This window comes from Candoia aspera, chromosome 4 (assembly GCF_035149785.1).
Source record: "Candoia aspera isolate rCanAsp1 chromosome 4, rCanAsp1.hap2, whole genome shotgun sequence".
In the NCBI taxonomy this organism is placed as follows: Eukaryota; Metazoa; Chordata; class Lepidosauria; order Squamata; family Boidae; genus Candoia; species Candoia aspera.
Genome location: NC_086156.1, coordinates 101281351 through 101302065, shown reverse-complemented (window position 1 = coordinate 101302065; position 20715 = coordinate 101281351). Strand labels below are relative to the sequence as shown.

The window sequence follows — 20715 nt, the reverse complement described above, 5'->3', positions numbered from 1 at the left end:
TTCCGGTTTTATTTTCTGCTTCACGCTCTTTCACACTGTCATAGTGCTCCCACTGAAGTGATTCCTGCATTGTTCAGTTCAGTTCACAGCTGCTTCTCTTTAGCATCTTGGAGTTTTTGGTCTCTGGACTGTTTGCTGCTTTTGTGAGCGAAGAAAAGGAGGAAGACTGTCTCACTTAGCTTCTTGTTCTTTTGCCCACTGTTCAGGGGTCAGTGTCCTCTGCTCGAAGGCATGGATGAGTTTCAGCTCTTCAGATAAGATTTCATTGACTAGTCTTATGGAAGGCAAAGTGGAGGAGAGAGAGAATAGAAGGTTGGAAGTGGGGAGACCATAAATGCATTTTACTCCCATAATATATTTAGACTTGAATCATTAATTGTTGTTGTTTCAAGAATAAATTGCAATTATCTTGGTTCACACAAGATGCCAAGCCAAATAGACAAGGCATATTTTGGCCTAGCATGTTGTGCTATCCCAGCCTTATCTTCTGCCTCCTTTGGGGGTGCCCCTTGGCCAACAATGCATTTCTCTAAGTTCCAAACTTATTTTTTTCATATTCAACTTCTAATATGCATAATAAAACAGGTGAATGCTAAAAAACAACTTCACATATTTTACTAAGCCACAGCTTGCTTAAAGAGCAGTAATTGGTTGAGTTCATATGCCAAACCCCCAAATAAACCACTTTATGGCTTAATATATGGGAACCCCATTTCCAGAAAGATTTCTAAGAATAAATTTGTTCATAAAACTAAGAGGGATCCCAATTGCCTCTGAAGCCAGAAAGAAGAAGATGGAAATGGAAGCACTATCCTTCACGAGGAGCTCAGCTGACTGCTTGGCAAGTTCATCCAGAGTTTCTTTTCTAGAAAGCCCTGGCTTACCAAACGTTGCCACTAGAAGGAAGACCCAAACAGGAATTCTCAGTTAACGGAGACTGAAGCTGTGATAGCCATTTCCACTTGTTTCAATAGAGGTGATATTTAAAAAGAAGCAATATTGTTAAGCACCCTTCGCCCACTCAGTCACTGCTAAGAGTCCAGTAGATCGCGGCAGACATAAATTCACTAAATAAATAAATAAATCATACACACTTCCTTTTTGCATTAGTAACAAACAGAATTGATACAACACTATTCTCATTACAGGAACAGGTAGTCCTTGCTTAATGACCATTCATTCAGTGACCATTTGAAGTTGCGAAAATGCTGAATGAATGGTATTTATGACTGGTCCTCGAAGTTAATGGCCGCTGCAGTGCTGTGGTCACATGATCAAAATTCAGGTGCTTGGCAGCCTGCCTGCATTTATGATTGCAGGGTCTGTTTCAACAACCCCCACCTGCCTACCTCCCCCCAATCTCTGCCCTTTGGGCCACCCTGCACGCTGCTGCCCTGCCCTTCACTGCTCCTGCTTCCCTGCACTCCACCCTGCACCCCCACTGCAGGGCAGAGGGCAGGGCAGCAGAGTGGCCAAAAGGGCAAAAATGGGGGGAGAGAGGCGGGTGGGAGGAGCTGAAGAAGAGGCAAGTGTGGCAGGGCAAGAGAAGCATGAGGTCCTTGCCTAATGACAGCAACTAGCTGCTGTTGCTAAGCAATGCGGTCATGTAATGTTTGCCTAATCAACACTTTGCTTAGTGACAGAAATTCTGGTCCCAGTTAGAGTCATTAAGCAGGTAGTCCTTGCTTAACAATCACTAATGAGACTGGCAACTCTGTTGCTAAGCGACATGGCCATTAACCGGGACATCACACGACCACAATGGACTTGCCACCTCATTTCCACTGTGATCGTTAAGTGAGACATCATGTGACCATGACTTGTGAATTTACCGCCAGCTTCTCCATTGACTCTGCTTGTCAGAATCCAGCTGTGAAGTGCGCAAATGGTAATCACATGACCACAGGATGCTGAACAGTCATAAACGCCTGCCGGTTGTGAAGCACCTGAATCTCGATCACATGACTGTGGAGACACTGCGATGGTCTTAAGTGTGAGGTCCGGTAGTAAGTCAGTTTTTTCAGCACTGTTGTAAGTCCAAACTGTCACTAAATGAATGGTTGTTAAGTGAGGACTACCTGTACCTGTGTATATGAGTGCACTTTGCTACACAGCCTTGATCAGTTATTACCTCACAGGATCACTGCTTCTTAAGATTGTTGTAAGGGTGGGATTAAAAATTAAGGGTAGATGGAACCAACAGAGAAGCAAAAGACAGAAATGAAGGTGCCTGAGGGGGCAGGGAAGCATGGAAAAGAAGTGTAAAGAATGCCCGATTTCATAGCCCTCACTTCCTCACATTCTAAATTTTTGGAAAAACTGTTAGGATAATTCCAACCATTAAGAAAATAAAAGACTGTCTGGTCCATCTCCCACTGACTAAGTTACCTCTTCCTAGGCTTACTTACCGGTGTCGCTGTAACAGTGCTTTCCCTCGGAAACGTGGAGAAACTACCAGGACTTTGAAGCTTGTAGCACAGCGACCAGCGGTAGTATCTTCCACCTCCTTGTGTGGTGGGTAAGATAGGGAAAATATTTATATAAACATGTTTAGAACATAACAATACATTGAATAACCTGCATACATTTTATATATACCCAGACAGAAAATGGAGAAGGAAACTTTGAAAGGAGATGTTAAAATGCATATGGAAAGCCAGTATATTGTCAAGAGGTTGCAGGGAGGGAGAAAAAATGCAAGGGATCTCAGAAAACAGTGCATTAGATTAACAGACTACTATTAGAAAATGAAATGTGCACTAAATAGGCTTAATAAAGGGAAAGAATAATCTCAACAGAAACTAAAATTTAGGGGGGGAAATCCATAACATCATAATCCTAGATATGCCTATTTAAAAGCAACCTCCAACTTCCACTGAATTTAATTTAAAATTTAGAACAGGTCTGCAAACAGGATACTGTCATTTTGGTCTGGCCTAGTTTTATAGGCTGCTTGGCATCCATTATGGTTATTTCTCTTTCCCTTACTTGCATTCTTGCATTGAAAATGTGATGTTATTCCTATCACTTTATGCATCATATAAAGACTACTTGGGAAGGCATTTTTAAGTTAGTTGGTATGATGGCAGCCTATTAAAACAGCAAACACACTCGTTCCCCAACAAAGAGCAAGATTTAGAGTTTAAACTTAGTAATACGAGTTTGTATTTGTAAGTAATACAAGGTATTGGATGCATATTTTCCTGGGAACAAAACAAAATGCCATTTACTTCCAAACAAATATGGAAATTTTTAAGCCATCTTTCCCCAACCTGGTGCACTCTAAAGGCTATGTTGGCTGGGGATTGTGGAAAGCACATCTAGAAAACACCAAGTCACGAAAGCTGGCTTATCCTGTCAGAGAGGGAGGAGTATCCTGCGGCCATACAGTGGAAGAATTATTTTTACAAAAAAAGAGAGGAATACTTGCACTTTTCAATAGAACACGTATTTTTAAGGCAGAAAACACAAAACTTTAAATAACAATGGCAGAATATCAGTAACTGAAACGGAATCTATCTGAAAAGTGACTAAGGTGTGTACTTTAAAAAGCAACGTAAAATAACATTGCAAGAGAACAGCAAAAGGTCGCTACGTGCTTAAGAGGAATTTTCAAACCAAATTTTAGAGCGGAAAGGGGCTTAAATTAAATCGAGCCCTTTGGACTGCTTGCTTTCGGGCAGTGAATGGGAAGCGATCCCATTTACCACATGCTCGGCCTCAAGTCCCTGAAGCAGCCTCTCGCGCAGGACCTCCGCACTGAGAACTCCAGACGGCTCCATCACGCCCAGAAAAGCCACCCCGAATGAAAGAGAATAACCAACTCCCTCATTTCCGTCTCTGGGTTACGTCACATCCTCTCCGTTTAGGCCCGTATCTTAATTGGCCAATCCAATTGTAATACGTCACTCCGGTTTTCTGTTTCCCTGAGCAACCAAATGAAGAGTGATACTGCAGCTCAGCCCGCCCTAAAAATTACCTAACCTACTGAAATTCTATGTAACTTATATACTTGAGGTCAGCCTAGTATGCAGAACACATTCTTATATTTTGGAATAAGAGGTTAATTGTTTTAAAAATGGTTTATAGTGTCTTCAGGCCACTCTTTTTTTATGCCACCTTTGAGGCATCTCTAAGTTGATTTCTGTAATTGGCTCTTCTTACGTCATCCGGTTTTGGTACAGCATAGGTTCTCCCTATGTGGGCGGGACAACTCGCCTCCTTCGCCAATAGAATGTAAATAAGGTTTCGTTTGAAGAAACGGTCAGGAGAATGGAGAAGAATATTGCTAGGCAACTGTCGACCGGCTCCAGTGGTCGCGAGGGGAGGAAGGTTCGAAAGGGGCGTGGCGACGAGAACTTGGGGAGGCCGTGGCTGGAGAGGCGCAGGGCGCAGTGGCAAATGTCTGCGTAGCGGCCGCGGCCGCACAAGTCGCATCTGAAAGGAAGGGGTTTCTGCTAAGTAGTAGGGTGCACTACTTAGGCTATATGCAGTATTAGGTTTGCATTCAGGGGTGTTGTGTTCCACAGCAGGCAGAAATTCAGCAGGTACTGTTCTTTTCTCCACTTGGGAATGCAGGAATTTCAAGTTCGGGTGGGGAATCCCCTGTTGGTTGGCAAGAATTCACATGCCTCCTTCCTGCCATGGAGGTACAAAGGAGTCGAATTTGTGGCTCATGTGTCAAAATCCTACTAGGATATCCCAGAGAAGTAGAGAAAACAGCCTAACGGACAGCTGAACTACAATCCCAGCAGCCCCAGCCAGATGACCGATGGCAAGGGATGCTGGGAGTTGTAGTTCAGAAACATTTGGACTGTAGGTTACCGATTCCCTGACAGGTATTGACTGTTTGTTGGATTCTGACGATGGCTGGATATAATCCCCAGGAGTGAACTTGACCTGAGGGAGTGTACAGCTTTTCTAACACATGATTTCTTCTTTCATGTAGATTTCTTGAACCTGTTCATCCCTTGGTGGGAGAAATGGTGGTGGAAGTATGTGGCTTCTTTGGGGTCTACCTACTATACTGCACCAACCCCCGTTACCACGGCCGGATCTACATCGGCTTCACTGTCAATCCTGAACGACGCGTAGATCAACACAATGCTGGGAAGCGGCGCGGAGGGGCTTGGAAGACAAGCGGACGCGGGCCATGGTAATTTGCGCATGTGTAAAAGACTCCCTGCTCTCAAATAGACTGTTGGTTCCACCTTTCTGAAGCTGATACAGCTCCTTCCCAGCCCCAATGGGAAGATGCAGGGTACAGAACTTGGAAGCTCTACAGCAGTGTTTCCCTTGATGGCTGGGGAATTCTGGGAGTTGATGTCCACACACCTTAAGGTTGTGAAGGTTGAGAAACTGCTCTGCAGGAAACCTCTTTTTCACCATCTGGTTTTTCTCCTTTATGATTAGATCTGATTGAGGAGCTCCTTGAAGGCTGAAAATGGAGTCTTCAGGGACAAATGTGTTGTCCTGTTGGGCTTCATGCATCTCTCTCTCCTTGCAGGGACATGGTGTTGACTGTTCATGGTTTCCCCTCTGATGTGGCTGCCTTGCGGGTAAGGCACTTCGCAGTGGTCACTTATTGTTCTCTTTTCTCTTTCTCAGGGTTCACAGAACATGGCAAGCAAAAATATGGTTAGCTAGCTTGAGATTCTATGTGCTGACCAAACCTAGCCAGTGTAGCTAGTTTGGGCTTCAGTGTGTTGTGGGAACCCAGCCAGTTGGGTAACTGAATAAGCCACAGTTAAACATGAGGATAGGTGTAGAGATCTTCCCACTTGTTCATTCCCTCCTAAATTTCAGCAACCCCCTTTGATTTACTCTCTCTCTCTCTCGTTAATTTAATCTTACTTTTTAATTTCCAGTTTGAATGGGCCTGGCAGCACCCTCACTCCTCCCGCCGTCTCACCCACGTCACCCGCCGCACAACACGGGAGAGACAGTTTGACTTCCACTTGCGTGTCTTAGCCCACATGCTGCAGACTGCCCCATGGTGCCGCCTGCCCCTCACCATACGATGGCTTAAGCAGGAGTACTGCCGAGATTTTCCCACAGGCCTCGAACCCCCCTTACACATGCCAGTAGCCTTTGGGCCAGTTCGAGCTGTCAAAGATGCCAAGCGTGCCAAATCATTATCTCCAGAGGGCCAAGGGGCTGCCACAAAACATTGCAGTGTCTGTCTGAAGATGTTCCAGGTAACCATCTCGGACGCGGTGTTCTTTCAACGAGGAGAAAGGCCAAAGTTGGGTGGTCAGAGAACCAAGGTTTCTAAGAGAAGTATTTGCTATGTCTGACAAAACAGGAGCTGAGCTTCTACGATACTCTAAGGCAGGAGCTGGATTTGAACCTGAAGAAATAGTTGCAACCAAGGGGGGTGGGGAAGAGTTGGACTTGGTAGGACCAAAACATGGTGGGAGTTAATCCTGTACTTGTTTTGGGAGCAGTGGGTTCCCCTGGACTGAACTGCACTCTTTCTAAAATTCCTCTCTGCAGGATGGGGATGACAACATTCCCTTGAGTTGTTTTCACCCAACTTGTACCATGGCTGCTCATATTATGTGCCTGTCTCGTGTCTTCCTGGAAAAAGAGCCTAATCATATTCTGCCCATTGAAGGGCAGTGCCCAGGGTAAGCCATTTCTCCTGTGCATTGGGGGAATGTGGAAGGGGTGTAGATGCTGGCATTCGGTCCCTACACTGTTCCCAATTATTAGTTCCTTATCCCCACTTTTCCTCAGCTGCAAGAATCTTATCCTTTGGGGAGATCTGATTCGTCACCATAAAGGTTGCTATGATAACTTAGAGGCTGATCCCACCTCCTCTCAGGTAAAGCTCTTGCTGTTATTCTTAGATTTGTGTATTTTATCTTGAAATTTGTATTTCCTGAATTATGCTAAACCAAGAGTTTTATATCCTGTTTTAACTGAAACTTGGAATTCTGCATTAATCTTTTCTCCTCTGGATCAACCTTTTTCCCCCTCATGACTACTAGTAATAATTTTGGTTATAGCCTAGGCAAGCTGATACCTTCTTGATTTCTTCCCATGTACATTATATCTGCTCCACTTACGTTTTCACCCAATATAATTATTTTTATGCTGCAGAAACACTGGACTGATGAACTGCAACTGTGAAGGAGGGGACTTTTTCAAAAGCGACCAAGACCTATTTTGTTGCTGAGAGTGGAAGGGGATCAGAGGATCTCAGCACGATGCATGGTTCAGCTTCTCTGATGTCCCAAAGTCTAGAAAACAGATAAGTAGGGCTGGGCCCTCCGCTCATGTCTCCCACCCCAGAATCATGTAACAAAATAATGTTTAATGTTCTAAAGTGGAATAATTAAATTGAAGGCCCCAAGTCATGCTGGATATTTATGCATTCATAGACAGGAATCGTGCTTTGGAAGTGCACAGAATGAGTATTAAGTGAGCAGAAGTAGTTCCAGTTTCCATTTCTGAAATTTCTGGCTGCAAATTACATAAAATTGATGTTTCAGTGTGTGCTACTGTGGTGTAATTTCTCAGGTGGAAACACAAAAGATAAAAGAGTCAGTGAAGTTAAAATGAGTATGTGAACAGTACAGCTATTGTTTTATACTATATCTATAGCAAGTTGAATGCTTAAATGGATTGTAAAAAGACACTTTATAGTGCAGAGAAAGATAAAATTCTTGAGATAACATATTTCCGACTTTATATGGCCTTTTTCTCACTTACGCAAAGCACTTAACATACACTTTCAGTACTTCTTACAACTTGTTTTTAGGTTGCATTAACCAAATATTGCAGATGAGAGGATTGAGTGCATAGTAGCTTGCCTAAAGCCTCTAAGTAAATTCATGAATGGGATTAAAAGTCCTTCAGATGAAAATCAAGGTAGAATTGTTTTTAATGAAGTCAACTGACAGGAGTCTTTGTTGATTATGATGGTGTACAAAATAAATAAGCTTGAAAGTCTGTATTATAAAGACAGCAGTTGTTATCTCATATATGCTAAAAAAGGCAGCCGTAGAAACTGAAGAGTATATAAAAGACCATTCCTAGAAAATAAACATTCCCCACATAATGGCCACACGATCAAGCCATCAGATTTGAAGTTACTCCAGATTTTATCTGTTGTGTACTGTTTTTTAAAAAAAGATCCAGCTTTGAAGAAAGGTCAAATTCCTCCTCTTGTGTGAAATATATGTACTTTTGCTAGAACAGGATTATGAGGGGCTTGAAAAGCCAAAATGATGACTGTTGACAATGTATTAAAACAGATGTCTGTCTTTGTGAAAATCAATTTATGAATTCTGTAGTCAAAAGCCTATAAGCAGTTTTCAGACTTTTTGGAAAAAAAGGGAAATAAATTATTATGTAAACAAATGCTGCACTGGTTTTCCACTGTACAGAATTAAAAATGAAACATTAAATAGCCGAGTCAGTTTCACTTCAGGTTATTCCAGCATGGCCAGTTGCGAGGAATGCTGGGAGCTGTAGTTCAGCAGCCACTGGAGGGCCACAGCTTCTCCAAGCCTGCAGTAAAAACGCGATCACCGCCAAGGACTTGCCACGGAGCAATATAGCATCCATCACAGGAAGCACAACCTACAATGAGACCACTTTGCTTCCCATTTTCCCATCTGGCCTTCACTCCCAAAATTGCATTGCCGAATGTTCAGCTATTACTATACCTATGTCTGAGCAGCTTGACGTGCAAAAGGATTTAAGTGTCCACAATGAGAACACATTCTGGGTATAAATTTGCATTTAAAAGCACACCAGGTCAGTGCTTCTTGGTCAATGTTCAGTCTTGCCTCCACCTTAAAACCTGGAATTTCTTTTCTCCTGAGTTAATGGTAGTATCCCTTTTCCACTGAGCTCCATCACTTCACAGTTAAATCTGCGGGCTGCCTCGCAAGACAGTTGGCAGGTGTCATTTTGCCGGCCTGCTTCCTTACTGGAAGATGTTTTGCCCTTTAAATCCTACTTCCTTAACGAGTATCATTTGCTTCAGGCACGGATACAGCAGAGCAGGGAGAGGATTTTTCTGATTTCACAGGGCTTCGGCTGATACAAAAATACTGAATCCCCCGATCAAAATTAGCAAATTTCCCAGGAGCATCCACTCGTCTGTAGTCAGGGCTGTACCAGTGCCATGATGAAATATTCACTTCTATCCAACAAGCAGTCCAAATAATACAAAATAAGTGAACAGGAATTCAGTCTCCTCACTCCCACTCTGGATCAAGTAAAATGTGGATGAATACTCTTCTGACTTGGATGGTCTCTTAGCTTTATTATCTTCACTGAATGGCATAGATATGTACAGATTTTCTTCTGCACCCCTAACAGAGTGGATGCCCCTGAGAGCTGTGTGTCCTCAGACACATTTTGATCATATTCAAGATGTGGACAAACAGCAAATAGTCACCAATCCATACCACTCCTACAAATTTGCCTGGATTCCAAGCCTTGCAGGACACAAACAGCGCTACCTTTTTTCCCCCTTCACACAGGGTTTCCCCATTCTCACTCTGTTACACAAACCGGAAGCAGCAGACTCTTTCGTCAAGATCTTCCTTGGCTGCAAACAAAGCAGAGGACAGATGATCAGAATAAGGAGAGAATCAAGACCTGCCCTCTTTCAATTGGGCCCTAATTTAGGCTGAAATTGAGCAGCCTTCCACTTTTAGAAGTGGATTGAAGAAGATGTTCAGAAAAAAAAAAACCATCTCCTAGAATGAAACGGAAAGATCTGCCTGCATGTCATTCACCCTTACACACCAAACTACCATTGTAGGTCACAGAACCCAGTCTGCTTTGATAAGCAGAAGCTCTGCATTTGTTCTCTGATTTTTTTTTTAAACTAGAGATGCCAGAGGTTGAAGCTAGGACACCGAAGTCTGTTCAGAAGGAAAAGTAGAACCCACTTGCTGTGCTTTCACAATACATTTAACATAGACTATTAACCCAATTTAAGTTATTTACAGATGGATCTGGCGGTATACGATCATGCTAATTGGGTCTGATGCCACCATCTGGGGGAATGTGGAACCCCTATCCTCTTCTGGTTCTGCTTAGCATCTATGGGTCCTTACACGTAGAAAGGACTTGTAAGGCTGCATTTCGTCAGTGGCCCCTTCTCCATTAGCTAACCAGGCAGCAGGTGGATGTGGTGGCTTGGGCACAGCAGCCAGTCCCTGTTTTGGGGGGAGACATGTGCTTTGGCTGCCAGACTCCAGCAGGAAATTTTGCAGTGAGCTGCCTTCTATTTCCATCTGCCCTTCATCACAACTTGCTTCCTTGGAGGATTAACTGGACAATGGGGGGCTATCAGCCCAGAAGCGGCTGGTGTTCTGCGTTGGCTGACTTTCCGGCCAGAGCTGGGGAATGTATTTTGCCTAACAACTGGCTTAGGGTATTTTGGAGTTCGAATGGTTTGTCTCCTGAACCTGAACTGGTTGAATTTCTGGAGCTTATCTAACACGTACCTAAAAAGGACCCAGATAAGTGTGTTAATACAACCACAGCCCCTGTGACCAATGATGCTCATCTCTGGATAAGCATGCAAAAAGACACACAAATAAGACTTACTGGCTAGAGAAGATATGACCTCCGCCTTCTTTAATCAGACAACAGCCCTCCTCTCTCTTGGCTTCTTAAAACAGGAGCAGGAATCCTGTAGCCCTCCAGATGCCGCTGATTTCAACCGCCAGCACCCCTCACCATTCACAATGTGAGCTAGTCTGTGCTGGAACTGTAGTTTGGGGAGTTCCCAAGAGCCCCATATTCCCCACCTGTCCCACAATGTCACCAGGCACCCGTTTCAATCTCACACCAACGGGAACTTGGTAGCTCCAATGAAAACGTTTTTCTCCAACCTGATGAGTGCAGCCAACTTCCTTTCTTCTGCAGTCTGGACCTTTATAATGACCCCCTGAGCAAGCAAGTGTCAATGCGGATTTACCAGGCCGTGCTCCTCCTGCCCACGATTCCTTTCAACTCACGTTATCTGTTATTCCCTTCTTAGTTTTAGCTACTCCTTCCCCCCCCCCCAGGAGCTCCAGGGGGCTTACACAGGGATCTCCCTTCCTTTTAATGTAACGAATTGTGAGTCTCCCAACCACACAACGAAGAAAAGCAGAGGGGTACCTACCACGAGTGGCGCCTCTGGTGATTCACAACGTGTGAACGCCGCGTGAACCTCTTCCCGCAGTACGTGCACTGGTGAGGCTTCTCTCCTGAATGAATGAGGAGATGTTTTGTGAGGGTTGTGTTCCGGTTGAAGCTATTCCCACATTCTGGGCACTGATACGGTTTCTCACCCGTGTGGATCCTTTCATGCCTGATGAGATCCCACTTTTTCCGAAACCTTTTCCCGCATTCCTTACACAGATGCCGTTTTGTTTCAGGGTCGGGAGGGACTCCCCCAAACGCTTCGTCCTTAATCATCCGTGAGGAAAGGCTGCCTTTCTGTTGCCTTTCGGAATCGCACTTGCTCATGTGTGATCTTCTGGGGCTGCTCTTTGGGAAAAGAACCTCTCCAAATTCGCCGGGAGGCCTCCATCCTCGTTCCTCTGTCTCCAGCTCTCCTTGGTGCACATCCTTAGACCCCATCCTGGCAAAGCCACCTTCTGATTGGAGAAAGACAAGTGACAGGAAAGGCCAAATTGTTATGGCTCTGTTATGTTCCGTTTAAAAAGAGAGGTAGGCAGAGGAAAAAAAGCTCTCTGGCTGAGATGTGGAGAACTGCCACCAGCCAGACTTAAGCTGCAGAGCTAAATGGACAGGTAGATGGCACACGCATGCTATGCTAAGACATAACGTCATTCATCTGGATTAGGATAATGCGAGACCGATGTTTGTATGGCCGGTGAAGTGGCTTATTACGATGTATGAACTCACCCCTGTGGTTCACACATTGAACTAAGGCGTAACATGGTTATTTGGTTTTGGCTTAGCATGTTTGGTGATTGTGGTTTGCAAATATGGGTTGTGGCTTAGCATAAGATGTGAATCCAGACAGTTTATTTAAAAAATGGTTAAGACAGGACAAGTCTTAGCACACTTTACAAAATTGGCCACAATACGGCCCAATATAATAGTTTTCTTTTTCTTGCTCAGAGAGTAAGCAAGGTTATCTCTGTATTTTCTGATCCCTTAAAAAAAAACAACTGTATTCTGATCATCTCTTATTTGTTGAATGCTTTCTCACAGCCAACTGTAAGTAAAGGTAGTCCCCATCTTGAATTTTATACTTTATACTTTTGTATTTTTATATTTTTATTGGTATTTATGTATATTTATATTTGTATCGATTTTCTATTGTATTGTTTTTATTGTCATTTTATTATCTGTAAGCCACCCAGAGTTGTTGTATAGGAGATGGGCGGCAGAGAAATTTGACAAATAAATAAAATAAACTTACGACCACAACTGGGACCAGAATTTCAACTCACCATGTGATCGGACCTGATTTTATGATCATTTTATGATGGTCATTAAGCGAATCACTGCAGTCATTAAGTGAATCATGGGTCATTAAGCAAATCACTGTGGTTGTTAAGCAAATCCTGCTTCCCCAATGAATGCTCTTTGCCAGAAACTGGCAAAAAAGGTCACAAATTGTGATCACATGACCACAGGATGCTGCAACCAGTGGTAAGTGCAAGCCAGCTGCCAAGCGCCCGAATTGCAATCACACGACCATGGGGGTGGTACGACGGTTGTAAGTGCGAGTACAGGTTGTAAAGCACTTTTCCCGTGGCCATTGTAACTTTGAACCATCGTTAAACAAATGGTCGTAAGTTGAGGACTGCCTGTAGTTTTGAATGTTGAAGAATGATTTTTCTGGAAGCCTTGTATTTATACTTCATTTATACTACTGAGTTCAAATATGGACTGCTCAGAACTCCGTGCCATTACCGTCCCTGAGAAATTGCAAGAGTGCTTTCTTAGCTGTTTCTGTACAAACAGATTGCAGATCTTCACTTACAAAAATTATGATTATAATTTTATTATATCTCTATAATATTTAGTTAATCAAATTATGTACAGTACCCTGGCAGAAGATAAAGTTTCTAAAATAAGTAAGTTGTGGCCACAGTATTAAATTCAGCATACTGGGGAGCTCAGCTTAATTGTGCTTATAAAATAATTTCAAAAGGTAAGGGCAGCGGTTATCAGTTTAAGCTGCTTCACATTCTACACTGGGATGTCAAACGTAAAAATGGTCAGAAGGTCTACATTCCTCACCCAATTTTTTGTATCAAATTTGTCCTCTTTCAAAAGCAAGAAATATTTTCTTCATCTCTGGTATAATGCTTATGCTTAATGTTCATCGCTTCCATTCCACTGTCTTACCTTCAATGTTTTCGCTGCCATTCAGCCTGCTAATCTGGAGAGAATGGGAAATGGGTGAAGGGGCTGTCTCGAGATTGTTTCTTTCTTTCTGGGGCTGAATGTCCCAAAACGTATCTGGAAATCTTAAGGGCATAGTAAAGTTCCCCTATCTTGGATGTTTTGGATTAGAGAAGACCAGGTGGAACAAGTTTATTAAAGGAAGAAATTAAGAGAAGACTTTCCCTTAATATTCTCATGTAATTTCTTCCTTTAATTGCTCTTCCTTCTTGCTTAATACTAATAGTCACCCACTTTATGCCTTAAAAGCAAGGTTACATTTTAAATTTTTTGTAGGGTAGAGTCACATACATATAGTGGGTCATATTTCTGGGTACATTCCTTTTCTCAGAAGGTTTAAGAGCTGAAATTCATCCGGGATCCTAGTTAGAGGTTATGATTTTGCAAACAATCCCCTTTTTTATAGGACGTCGAAGGAAGCTAATTATATTTATGTCAGATATTTACAAATTCTCTGAATAATCAGATTGAGTGTTTTGACTTTAAGTGGAAGGCTGCTTTAAGTAACATGAAATCCATTTCCTATTATCTTAAAAGTATGTGTTAAAATGCATAGGCGGTTTTTTTTGGTAATGTCTCCAATATTGGGAAGCTGTAAAGACATCAAGAATTGTGGATTTTGGAGGCATGGGGAATCACAGAACACTACCTGACAATGGGCCGCTGAAATGTGTTGTCAGCCTTTGATTTTTTTATTTTTCAACAAAGGGGCAATGAAGAATTTTGAGCAATACTTTTAAAAATTGTTCTGTTCATAACTTAATTTTCCAGGGCTTCCCCTGCTTTTTTTTTTTTAATGATCATCACCAAGATTACATTACGTGGTTAACACTGTTGAATCTATCTATCTATCTATCTATCTATCTATCTATCTATCTATCTATCTATCTATCTATCTATCTATCTATCTATCGATATACAGTTTGATAAAATAAAATAATTACCTTGAGAAATACTATTTTCACTGTCAACCTGTTTGTTCTCTTTGTGGAGATGTTTTGCTTCGGACTGGGCCTGATCTACAGTGGAAGAATTAACTATCACCATCTCAATTGGTACTGTTACCTGAAACAAAGGTTAGACATGGTTAGAATAGCTAATCCAAGGATAGGATATATGTTAGAAGTGTGGGCCTCTGTGCTGGGTGCAACGGGTAGGGTTTTGAAACTGATGCTGAGTGCAGAACTTGTCATACAGCATTCTGACGTCATGTTTTTAAAAGTCAAGTTTCTAGTCCTTATGGGTACACAAAGAGAAGTCTTGTTCATACAACAATAAAAATCTTAATTCTAGATAGAGGAGAGAGGATATGCAGCATTGTATATGATTAACAGGAGGCTTCTTGATAGTCAAAATAAACAAATTAATAGTGATTGCTGTGATTCCAATGGCAGTAAAGAGCACTGCAATCACACCAAACAATGCAGATAGTGTTTGCTGATCAGTTCCTCCCACTGCCTGCCCAACTTGGCTCATTTACACACAGCGATGGTGCACATACCTACAACTTTAGTACAGAGAGTCATCAGCATGTATTTCCACGCTGGTTTGTTCAGTATTTCCCAGCCAATCATAACAGATTACAAACAGGATAGCAGTTAATTTTAAAATTTTGGTTTGATCTTCCCACTTGCTTGATAACCTGCTCCTTTCTGAGATGGGTAGGCAATTCTCTTCGTTACCTGTATGCATATAGGTATGTACATGTGTATGTGTGAGGGTATGTATAGTGTTTTTCAGAACAGTCTTATAAAATACAATAATTTATTATGCACCTTTTGCATTACTGATGGGTTTGGGATGTACTTTATTGCCTAATTCTTCAGCAGCTTACGAAGGCTGACTATGAAATTCTTCATATCAGCACTTCTTTATATAAGGAAAAAAATGTCTCCTATGAGTTGAGCTTGACTCTTGGTGACTTCATGAAGTTTTCTTGGCAAGAGAATGGGAGTGGTCTGTCACTGCCTTTTTCCGGGCTGTTTTTCTGACTTACAGCCCTGAGCTTTCCTGATCCCCCATGTCAGCAAAACGTGCTTTCCTGTTTGCATATCTTGGAGGGCCCTTCCCCCTCCCCAGAAAAATCAGCCATTCCTCACCTGTTGGGCCCATTTCTCAGTCTCCTGCTGCTCCTGCAGGTACTCCTCAGCCAATGCCACTGCTCGATCACATGTCTCTGGACCACGCTCCCTAATCCAGTCTTGCATTTCCTGTGGAAGGATGACAAGGAACTGCTCCAAGATGAGCAGATCCAGGATTTGCTCCTTGCTCTGGCTTTCGGGCCTCAGCCAGTGGTGGCAAAGCTCCTGCAGTTGCTGGCATGCCACCCGGGGCCCCTCGGTATCCCGGTAGCAGAAATGCCTAAAACGCTGGCGGTGCGCCTCCATGGCGAGGTAGTCATCCAGCCTCAGAATAGCCACCTTCACCTTCCCGTAATCAGCTTTGTCCTTTGCATCCAGGCTGAAATAGGCTTGTTGAGCTTGTCCACTAAGGACCGGCACAAGGCGAGTCACCCACTCTTCCCGTGGCCATTGGGAAGCATCAGCTACACGCTCAAAGGTGGCCAGGTAGGCCTCGGTGCTGCCCCCTTGAGTCAAAGGAGGCAACTGCAGGCTGTCCCAGACTGGAGTGGTGAAGGGAGCAGGCATCACTTCTAACACCCTTTGCCACTGGCACTCCCAGCTCTGTGGTGGCTCCTCTGCCAACTCCTGCTTTACCCGAGATGCCACTCTCGTGAAATCCTCACTGGCCGCCGACGGAACAGTGGCAGGGAATTTCCCCTCTCTGTCTTCTGCACTGCCACCTGCTTGGCAGGGAGCTTCCATTTTCACTGGAACCTGCAACGGGCATCTCACATCCTCTATCTCTTTTAAAGGAGCAGCCATGTTGTTTGTGTGTTGCTCTGCAGCCATTTTACAGCCTGAGGAGCTGCCAAGGGAGCAGCTGTCTCTCTGTTGCAGCCTCTCTCAAAGTACTCTGGAGCCAGACTTCGGCAGGGGCTAGTGAAATCTGTAGTAAGGCAGCGTGGGCATACTCCTGTCAGAAAAACGGACAGTTTTCCTAAAGGCAGTCTTTTAAAGTAACATTATGTTCAGTTTATGCCACCAAATTTCCTTGTTTACTTTTTCTTAAAGTTTGCATTATAGATTTTATGCAATGCTATGCCTTCAACATTCTGTTCATAACTTCTTCTTTTTTAATGTCATTAGATTGTATTTGGTAAGGTTTATTCCCAATCACCTCTAAGGCGGAATTTTTCAGCCACCATCCCTACCATACTGGCCGTGTTGTTTAGAAAAGACTTTGCTGGGGGATAATCATAAACACTGACAAATCTATACAGCCTTTTAATTATTCCCAATATGGTAGCCATCCACCTAAGCTTCTAATCAGATACAGTCCCTTAGATGCTCTGACCACACAGTAAGAACATTTAAATAAAACTGCAGCTAGGTGGAAGAAAGCTTTTATCTGTTACCTTCTTAGCAGCACAAAGATACAAATGAGGCTTAGAACTGGGCCAAAACATGCAGAAGAATGAGCTGCAATGAGAGAGGAGAACAAACAGCATTACTGTAGATAGGTCTCATTCTTAAAAATGCAAATAAAGATCTAGGGCACCAGGGAAGATGCTGCTGGTTTTCTATTTGCAGGGGCACATCTCTTCAATCACCTTATTCTGCTCCCTATTCTTTTTATCTTTGGGGGGAGGGTTGGTCAACAATCCATGTAGAGGTTATTGGTAAAGAATGAGGTCAATTCCCTGCCAAAATAGAAAGGAGGGAAAGAACTAGGAAAAGAAACGGAACAAGAGAACACAAGAACATAATATAAAGTTATTTCAAATGCATATAACTGATCGTAGTTACAGGAGACAGGGGATTAGGACCCCATCCCAAAGCTTTTGAGAAAGAGCTGAAGAAAGATAAGTATTCTGGGATGCCAATCCAATCACAAGGCAAAAAGGGTGAAAGCATCTGAAACGGTTGAGAGGAATGACCCACGCAGGCAGTCTTGAAAGAGATGAAAAGAATGATACTGACAACCGATTATAATAACAACAACAACAATAAACCTCACTGTCTTTTCCATGCAGCACTTAACAAATTATGGAAAAGACTGTAACACGATTTTTCAGGGCAACAAATTACACAAGGAAAGCTGAAAACAAAATAAATTTGGGGCTCCTGAAGGTATCAATATATCACGACCAACTGGAATCGCCAGCTACCATTAGCCCCAGGCTGGCCAACGAAGCGGGCCAAGATCATGGTCCCGTATCTCCCTTCTGATGCAGCCGCGACCCTTTCAGCAAGGGGGTCCTGGGAGGAGAGGGGTTAAATAGCGAATAACGCCCCCCCCCTCCATAGGCAGTGGAAGGGCCCTGTTGGCTCACCTTTCGCTTTCATGCAGTCTGCCTCGCGCTTCCCTCTCGCCGCCGAATGCAGCGGAAGAACGGACTGCACCACTTCAGGACATGAATGGGGACGCGCACACTTTTTAACGCTCTCTATACCAAGACAAGCCGCCAGCCTCCCTGCAAGCAGAAGACTAACCTGACAAGGAGAGGAAGCGAGGGGGGACCCTTTATTTCCGGTCGTGGCGGTGCTCGACCTGCAAGGAGCTCCTTTGGGTTGATTTTCAAAGCAACTGCAACTCAGCATCCTCCACCTGCATGCTTGTACAGCGCGGTTGTTTCGGCCGCCTGAAAGCTAACCTGAACCAGCCCAGGGGGACCGGAATCTTCGTGCACGTCCTTCCGAGGGATGGAAGGAAATGCGTGCATGTATCAGGGCAAGCCACGAGCCAACTTCACGCGGGCCCGCTCTGCCCAAAAAAGGTGACCCTCCCGCGATCCAAAAAAGCCTCTCGAGCCCAAGGACCACGTGGCTGTTGGAGGGAGGCAAAGAGGGGCGTCTTCCTGCTTCCTCCAGCCCACTTCGCCCTTGGCCGTCGTTCCCCTTCCTCCCCGCCCGGAACTCACCGCGCGAAGCTCCCCTCGAGAGAAAAAAGGGGATCAAATCGACAGCCACGTTCCGTTTCTTTCCATCTTTGGACGGAACGGGAAAACGTGGTAGCATCTTGCATCCCCTCCCTGTGGATGGCGCTCGCCGAGCCACTCTAGGAGCCTGTCTGTGGCGTTTATTTTTTTAACTCTTTCGGGATTGCGATAGACTGTGTAAACCAGGGTTTTTCAAACTTGGCCCCTTTAAGATGTGTGGACTTCAACTCCCAGAAATCCCTGGCCAGCATGGAGTTGAAGTCCACACATCTTAAAGGGGCCAAGTTTTGAACGACACTGGTGTAAACCTTCTAGAAGAACATGGCCCAAGCAACCAAGGTTTTCATGACTCAGTACCTTAATGACTTGAGTAACTTAGGACAGTGCAAGCGAGGTGTTCCCTGCCCGGCACCTTCAAGATGTGCTGGACTGTAATGCTCAGCCTGGAGGACTTGCTATGGTATCGGGATGGTGGGAGGGAGTTCCTTTTTTTAATTTTTAAATTAGAATTTAATAAAAGAATAGAAAGAAAAATAGAAAAGAAAGAAAAATAATATAGTAAAGAAAAAGAAATATATAAAGAAATGACTTCTCCCTTCATAACAACAAGTGTAAACATTTTTAGAAACTTATCACCTTCTTTTAAAATACAACAAATGATCTCTTTTTAAAGCCTTGTTGTTCAGTCCTGGTCAGGAAAAGTCCATTAAGGGTTACCAGAGATAACAACATATCTATTTTAACCTTGATCAGATAAACCAACTTTATATTCCTTCCCTTTACTTTTAACAATCTTAATCAAATACTTCAAATACTGTCCTAGAACTTGATTTCTTTTCTTTTTCTTTTCTTTGTTCTTTCTCACAAAATCCTTCAAAACTTTAACAAGACTCAACTCTTTTGGTTAATTATTTGGTTAAATAATTAAAAAGGATATACAAATAATAATTAAGACATCAGCCAGTATCATTTGTATATCCAGTATAGCATCTTTTTCCATATCATTCTTGTAGTCTGTCATTTTTAAGTCCACTTTCAAAACAATCTCAGTCTTGTCCAGTAAAACTTGTTCCTCTTCCATAATATCTTTTAAACACAGTCTATCTATAATGGCAGAGATTTTTAAAATTATCTTCTGGATCCATTGTTCACAAATATCCTTCAATACATCCAGTATTAAAGTATTTTGCTCCATTCTGTACTAATAAGTCAAATTTAAGTGTTCTTCTCCTTTAATTGTAATCTTTAGTTCCTTTTGGTTCCCTCTAGTGTCCAACCTTCAAAGTCCCATCCTATTTTTTTTTTTAGAGTTCAAAACAACAGCATTTTCCCACAGGAAAGATTCTTATAATTAATTTCAAAATCTTATTTCATATCCATCTGGAACCTTAGTCCATTTGTAACTTTCCAAAATCAGTGTTTTAATCACTCTTTTGCTGTTTATTCCAAAAGAATTTTTTTTAATCATTAAACCTGTATTTAAAACTTCTTTCGCTAAGGATTGAAGGAAATTCTCCCCGTGCCATTGTTAAGGTTCCTAATAACTAAAAAGCAGTTAAGAAGCAATTGCCAAAAGTGATTAAGAAATGAGGCTTGGCGAACTTTATGTCCATATAGGCTCCATTAGGGCTGTGAGTTTAGATGGAATCCCTCGACTCCCAGCCACTCTAGTTCCTGCAATTTACTCACAAGAAGCAACTGTCCAGAGTACATGTAAGTGATCTTACGATCTCTCCTTTTTCCGAAAAGATTTTGCCCGCCAGAATTCACCATCTGGCCATCAATTCCCTCCGCAATGCCATCCTCACTCCTTCAGGGACATCTAGTTCGCCATGAATCTTCACCGGAAGCCCTGGTGGGAGGGAGTTCCAATGGGCTGGGGGAAGATCACCATTAATGGGCGAGCATCTTCTTGATCAGATGCAGATTTATGCCATCATATGTTTCTTAGGGCTCTTCCTCATGGCAGCCTTGAGCTGCTTGTCTGCAGTGCTAGACTAGCTGGGAATGAAGCAACTTAAGAAACTTCTGTTCGGATTTTGATCTGTTCTTCCACAGAGGCAACAATGCTAGCCAGGTCCTCTTTCCATATGGCATTTATCAGGGGGTCCTACTGGTGGATCCCTTTGCTTCTTCTCTCCCACTGCCCCTTGCTGGAAGAGCAAGTGCCCTTTGTGTCCCTTTGGGTGGATGTTTAAGGCCATGGGGCTTCCATGATGCCCCCAGTGCTTAAACTTTTGAACTGGTCTCTTACCCGGTGCATCCAAGATGACATTCCACTGGTGCACTGGGAAGACTTTGCACACAGG

The 20715-nt window shown here is 43.2% G+C and overlaps 3 protein-coding genes across 12 annotated transcripts; 1 reads left to right on the top strand and 2 right to left on the bottom strand.

Moving 5' to 3' along the window:
• On the bottom strand, window positions 1-3849 carry BOLA2B (bolA family member 2B). Its single transcript, XM_063301355.1, has 3 exons — window positions 3708-3849; window positions 2409-2506; window positions 1-274 (listed from the first exon to the last, which is right to left on the bottom strand). Exons 1-3 carry the CDS (start codon window positions 3780-3782, stop codon window positions 172-174), a joined length of 276 nt encoding a protein of 91 aa, XP_063157425.1. The 5' UTR covers window positions 3783-3849; the 3' UTR covers window positions 1-171.
• A 337-nt stretch (window positions 3850-4186) lies between these two features.
• On the top strand, window positions 4187-8367 carry SLX1A (SLX1 homolog A, structure-specific endonuclease subunit). Of its 3 annotated transcripts, none has more exons than XM_063301297.1 (7): window positions 4187-4263; window positions 4949-5155; window positions 5507-5558; window positions 5868-6197; window positions 6496-6629; window positions 6739-6826; window positions 7105-8367. In XM_063301297.1, the coding sequence occupies exons 2-7, from the start codon at window positions 4983-4985 to the stop codon at window positions 7132-7134; spliced, it is 807 nt and encodes a 268-aa protein (XP_063157367.1). In that variant the 5' UTR covers window positions 4187-4263; window positions 4949-4982; the 3' UTR covers window positions 7135-8367. The 3 variants fall into 3 exon arrangements, with proteins under 3 accessions (XP_063157367.1, XP_063157368.1, XP_063157366.1); XM_063301298.1 differs by having other exon boundaries at window positions 4249-4332; XM_063301296.1 differs by lacking the exon at window positions 4187-4263 and adding an exon at window positions 4356-4547.
• Window positions 7682-18516, bottom strand: LOC134495699 (zinc finger protein 24-like). 8 transcript variants are annotated; one of them, XR_010067839.1, is made up of 7 exons: window positions 18389-18516; window positions 15504-16440; window positions 14349-14469; window positions 11310-11618; window positions 11141-11225; window positions 8676-9568; window positions 7682-8326 (listed from the first exon to the last, which is right to left on the bottom strand). XR_010067839.1 is itself a non-coding variant. In XM_063301295.1 (6 exons), exons 2-6 carry the CDS (start codon window positions 16314-16316, stop codon window positions 9553-9555), a joined length of 1344 nt encoding a protein of 447 aa, XP_063157365.1. In that variant the 5' UTR covers window positions 16317-16440; window positions 18389-18516; the 3' UTR covers window positions 7682-9552. The 8 variants fall into 8 exon arrangements, 7 of the variants coding, with proteins under 7 accessions (XP_063157365.1, XP_063157358.1, XP_063157364.1 ...); XM_063301295.1 differs by having other exon boundaries at window positions 7682-9568; XM_063301288.1 differs by lacking the exon at window positions 8676-9568.
• Between the last annotated feature and the right edge of the window lie 2199 nt (window positions 18517-20715).

Bases quoted from the DNA above. Each gene is read 5' to 3' on its own strand.
- BOLA2B (XM_063301355.1), bottom strand. From the start codon at position 3,782: ATGGAGCCGTCTGGAGTTCTCAGTGCGGAGGTCCTGCGCGAGAGGCTG. The intron at 2,507-3,707 runs GTAAATGGGATC...CCACCACACAAG, and splicing joins GACTTGAGGCCGAGCATGTG to GAGGTGGAAGATACTACCGC. The intron at 275-2,408 runs GTAAGTAAGCCT...GCCTTCCATAAG, and splicing joins GCACTGTTACAGCGACACCG to ACTAGTCAATGAAATCTTAT.
- SLX1A (XM_063301297.1), top strand. From the start codon at position 4,983: ATGGTGGTGGAAGTATGTGGCTTCTTTGGGGTCTACCTACTATACTGC. The intron at 5,156-5,506 runs GTAATTTGCGCA...CTCTCCTTGCAG, and splicing joins ACAAGCGGACGCGGGCCATG to GGACATGGTGTTGACTGTTC. The intron at 6,827-7,104 runs GTAAAGCTCTTG...TTTATGCTGCAG, and splicing joins CTGATCCCACCTCCTCTCAG to AAACACTGGACTGATGAACT.
- LOC134495699 (XM_063301288.1), bottom strand. From the start codon at position 16,316: ATGGCTGCAGAGCAACACACAAACAACATGGCTGCTCCTTTAAAAGAG. The intron at 14,470-15,503 runs GTGAGGAATGGC...CCTTTGTTTCAG, and splicing joins CTGAGAAATGGGCCCAACAG to GTAACAGTACCAATTGAGAT. The intron at 11,619-14,348 runs GTAATTATTTTA...TTCTCCAATCAG, and splicing joins TGAAAATAGTATTTCTCAAG to AAGGTGGCTTTGCCAGGATG.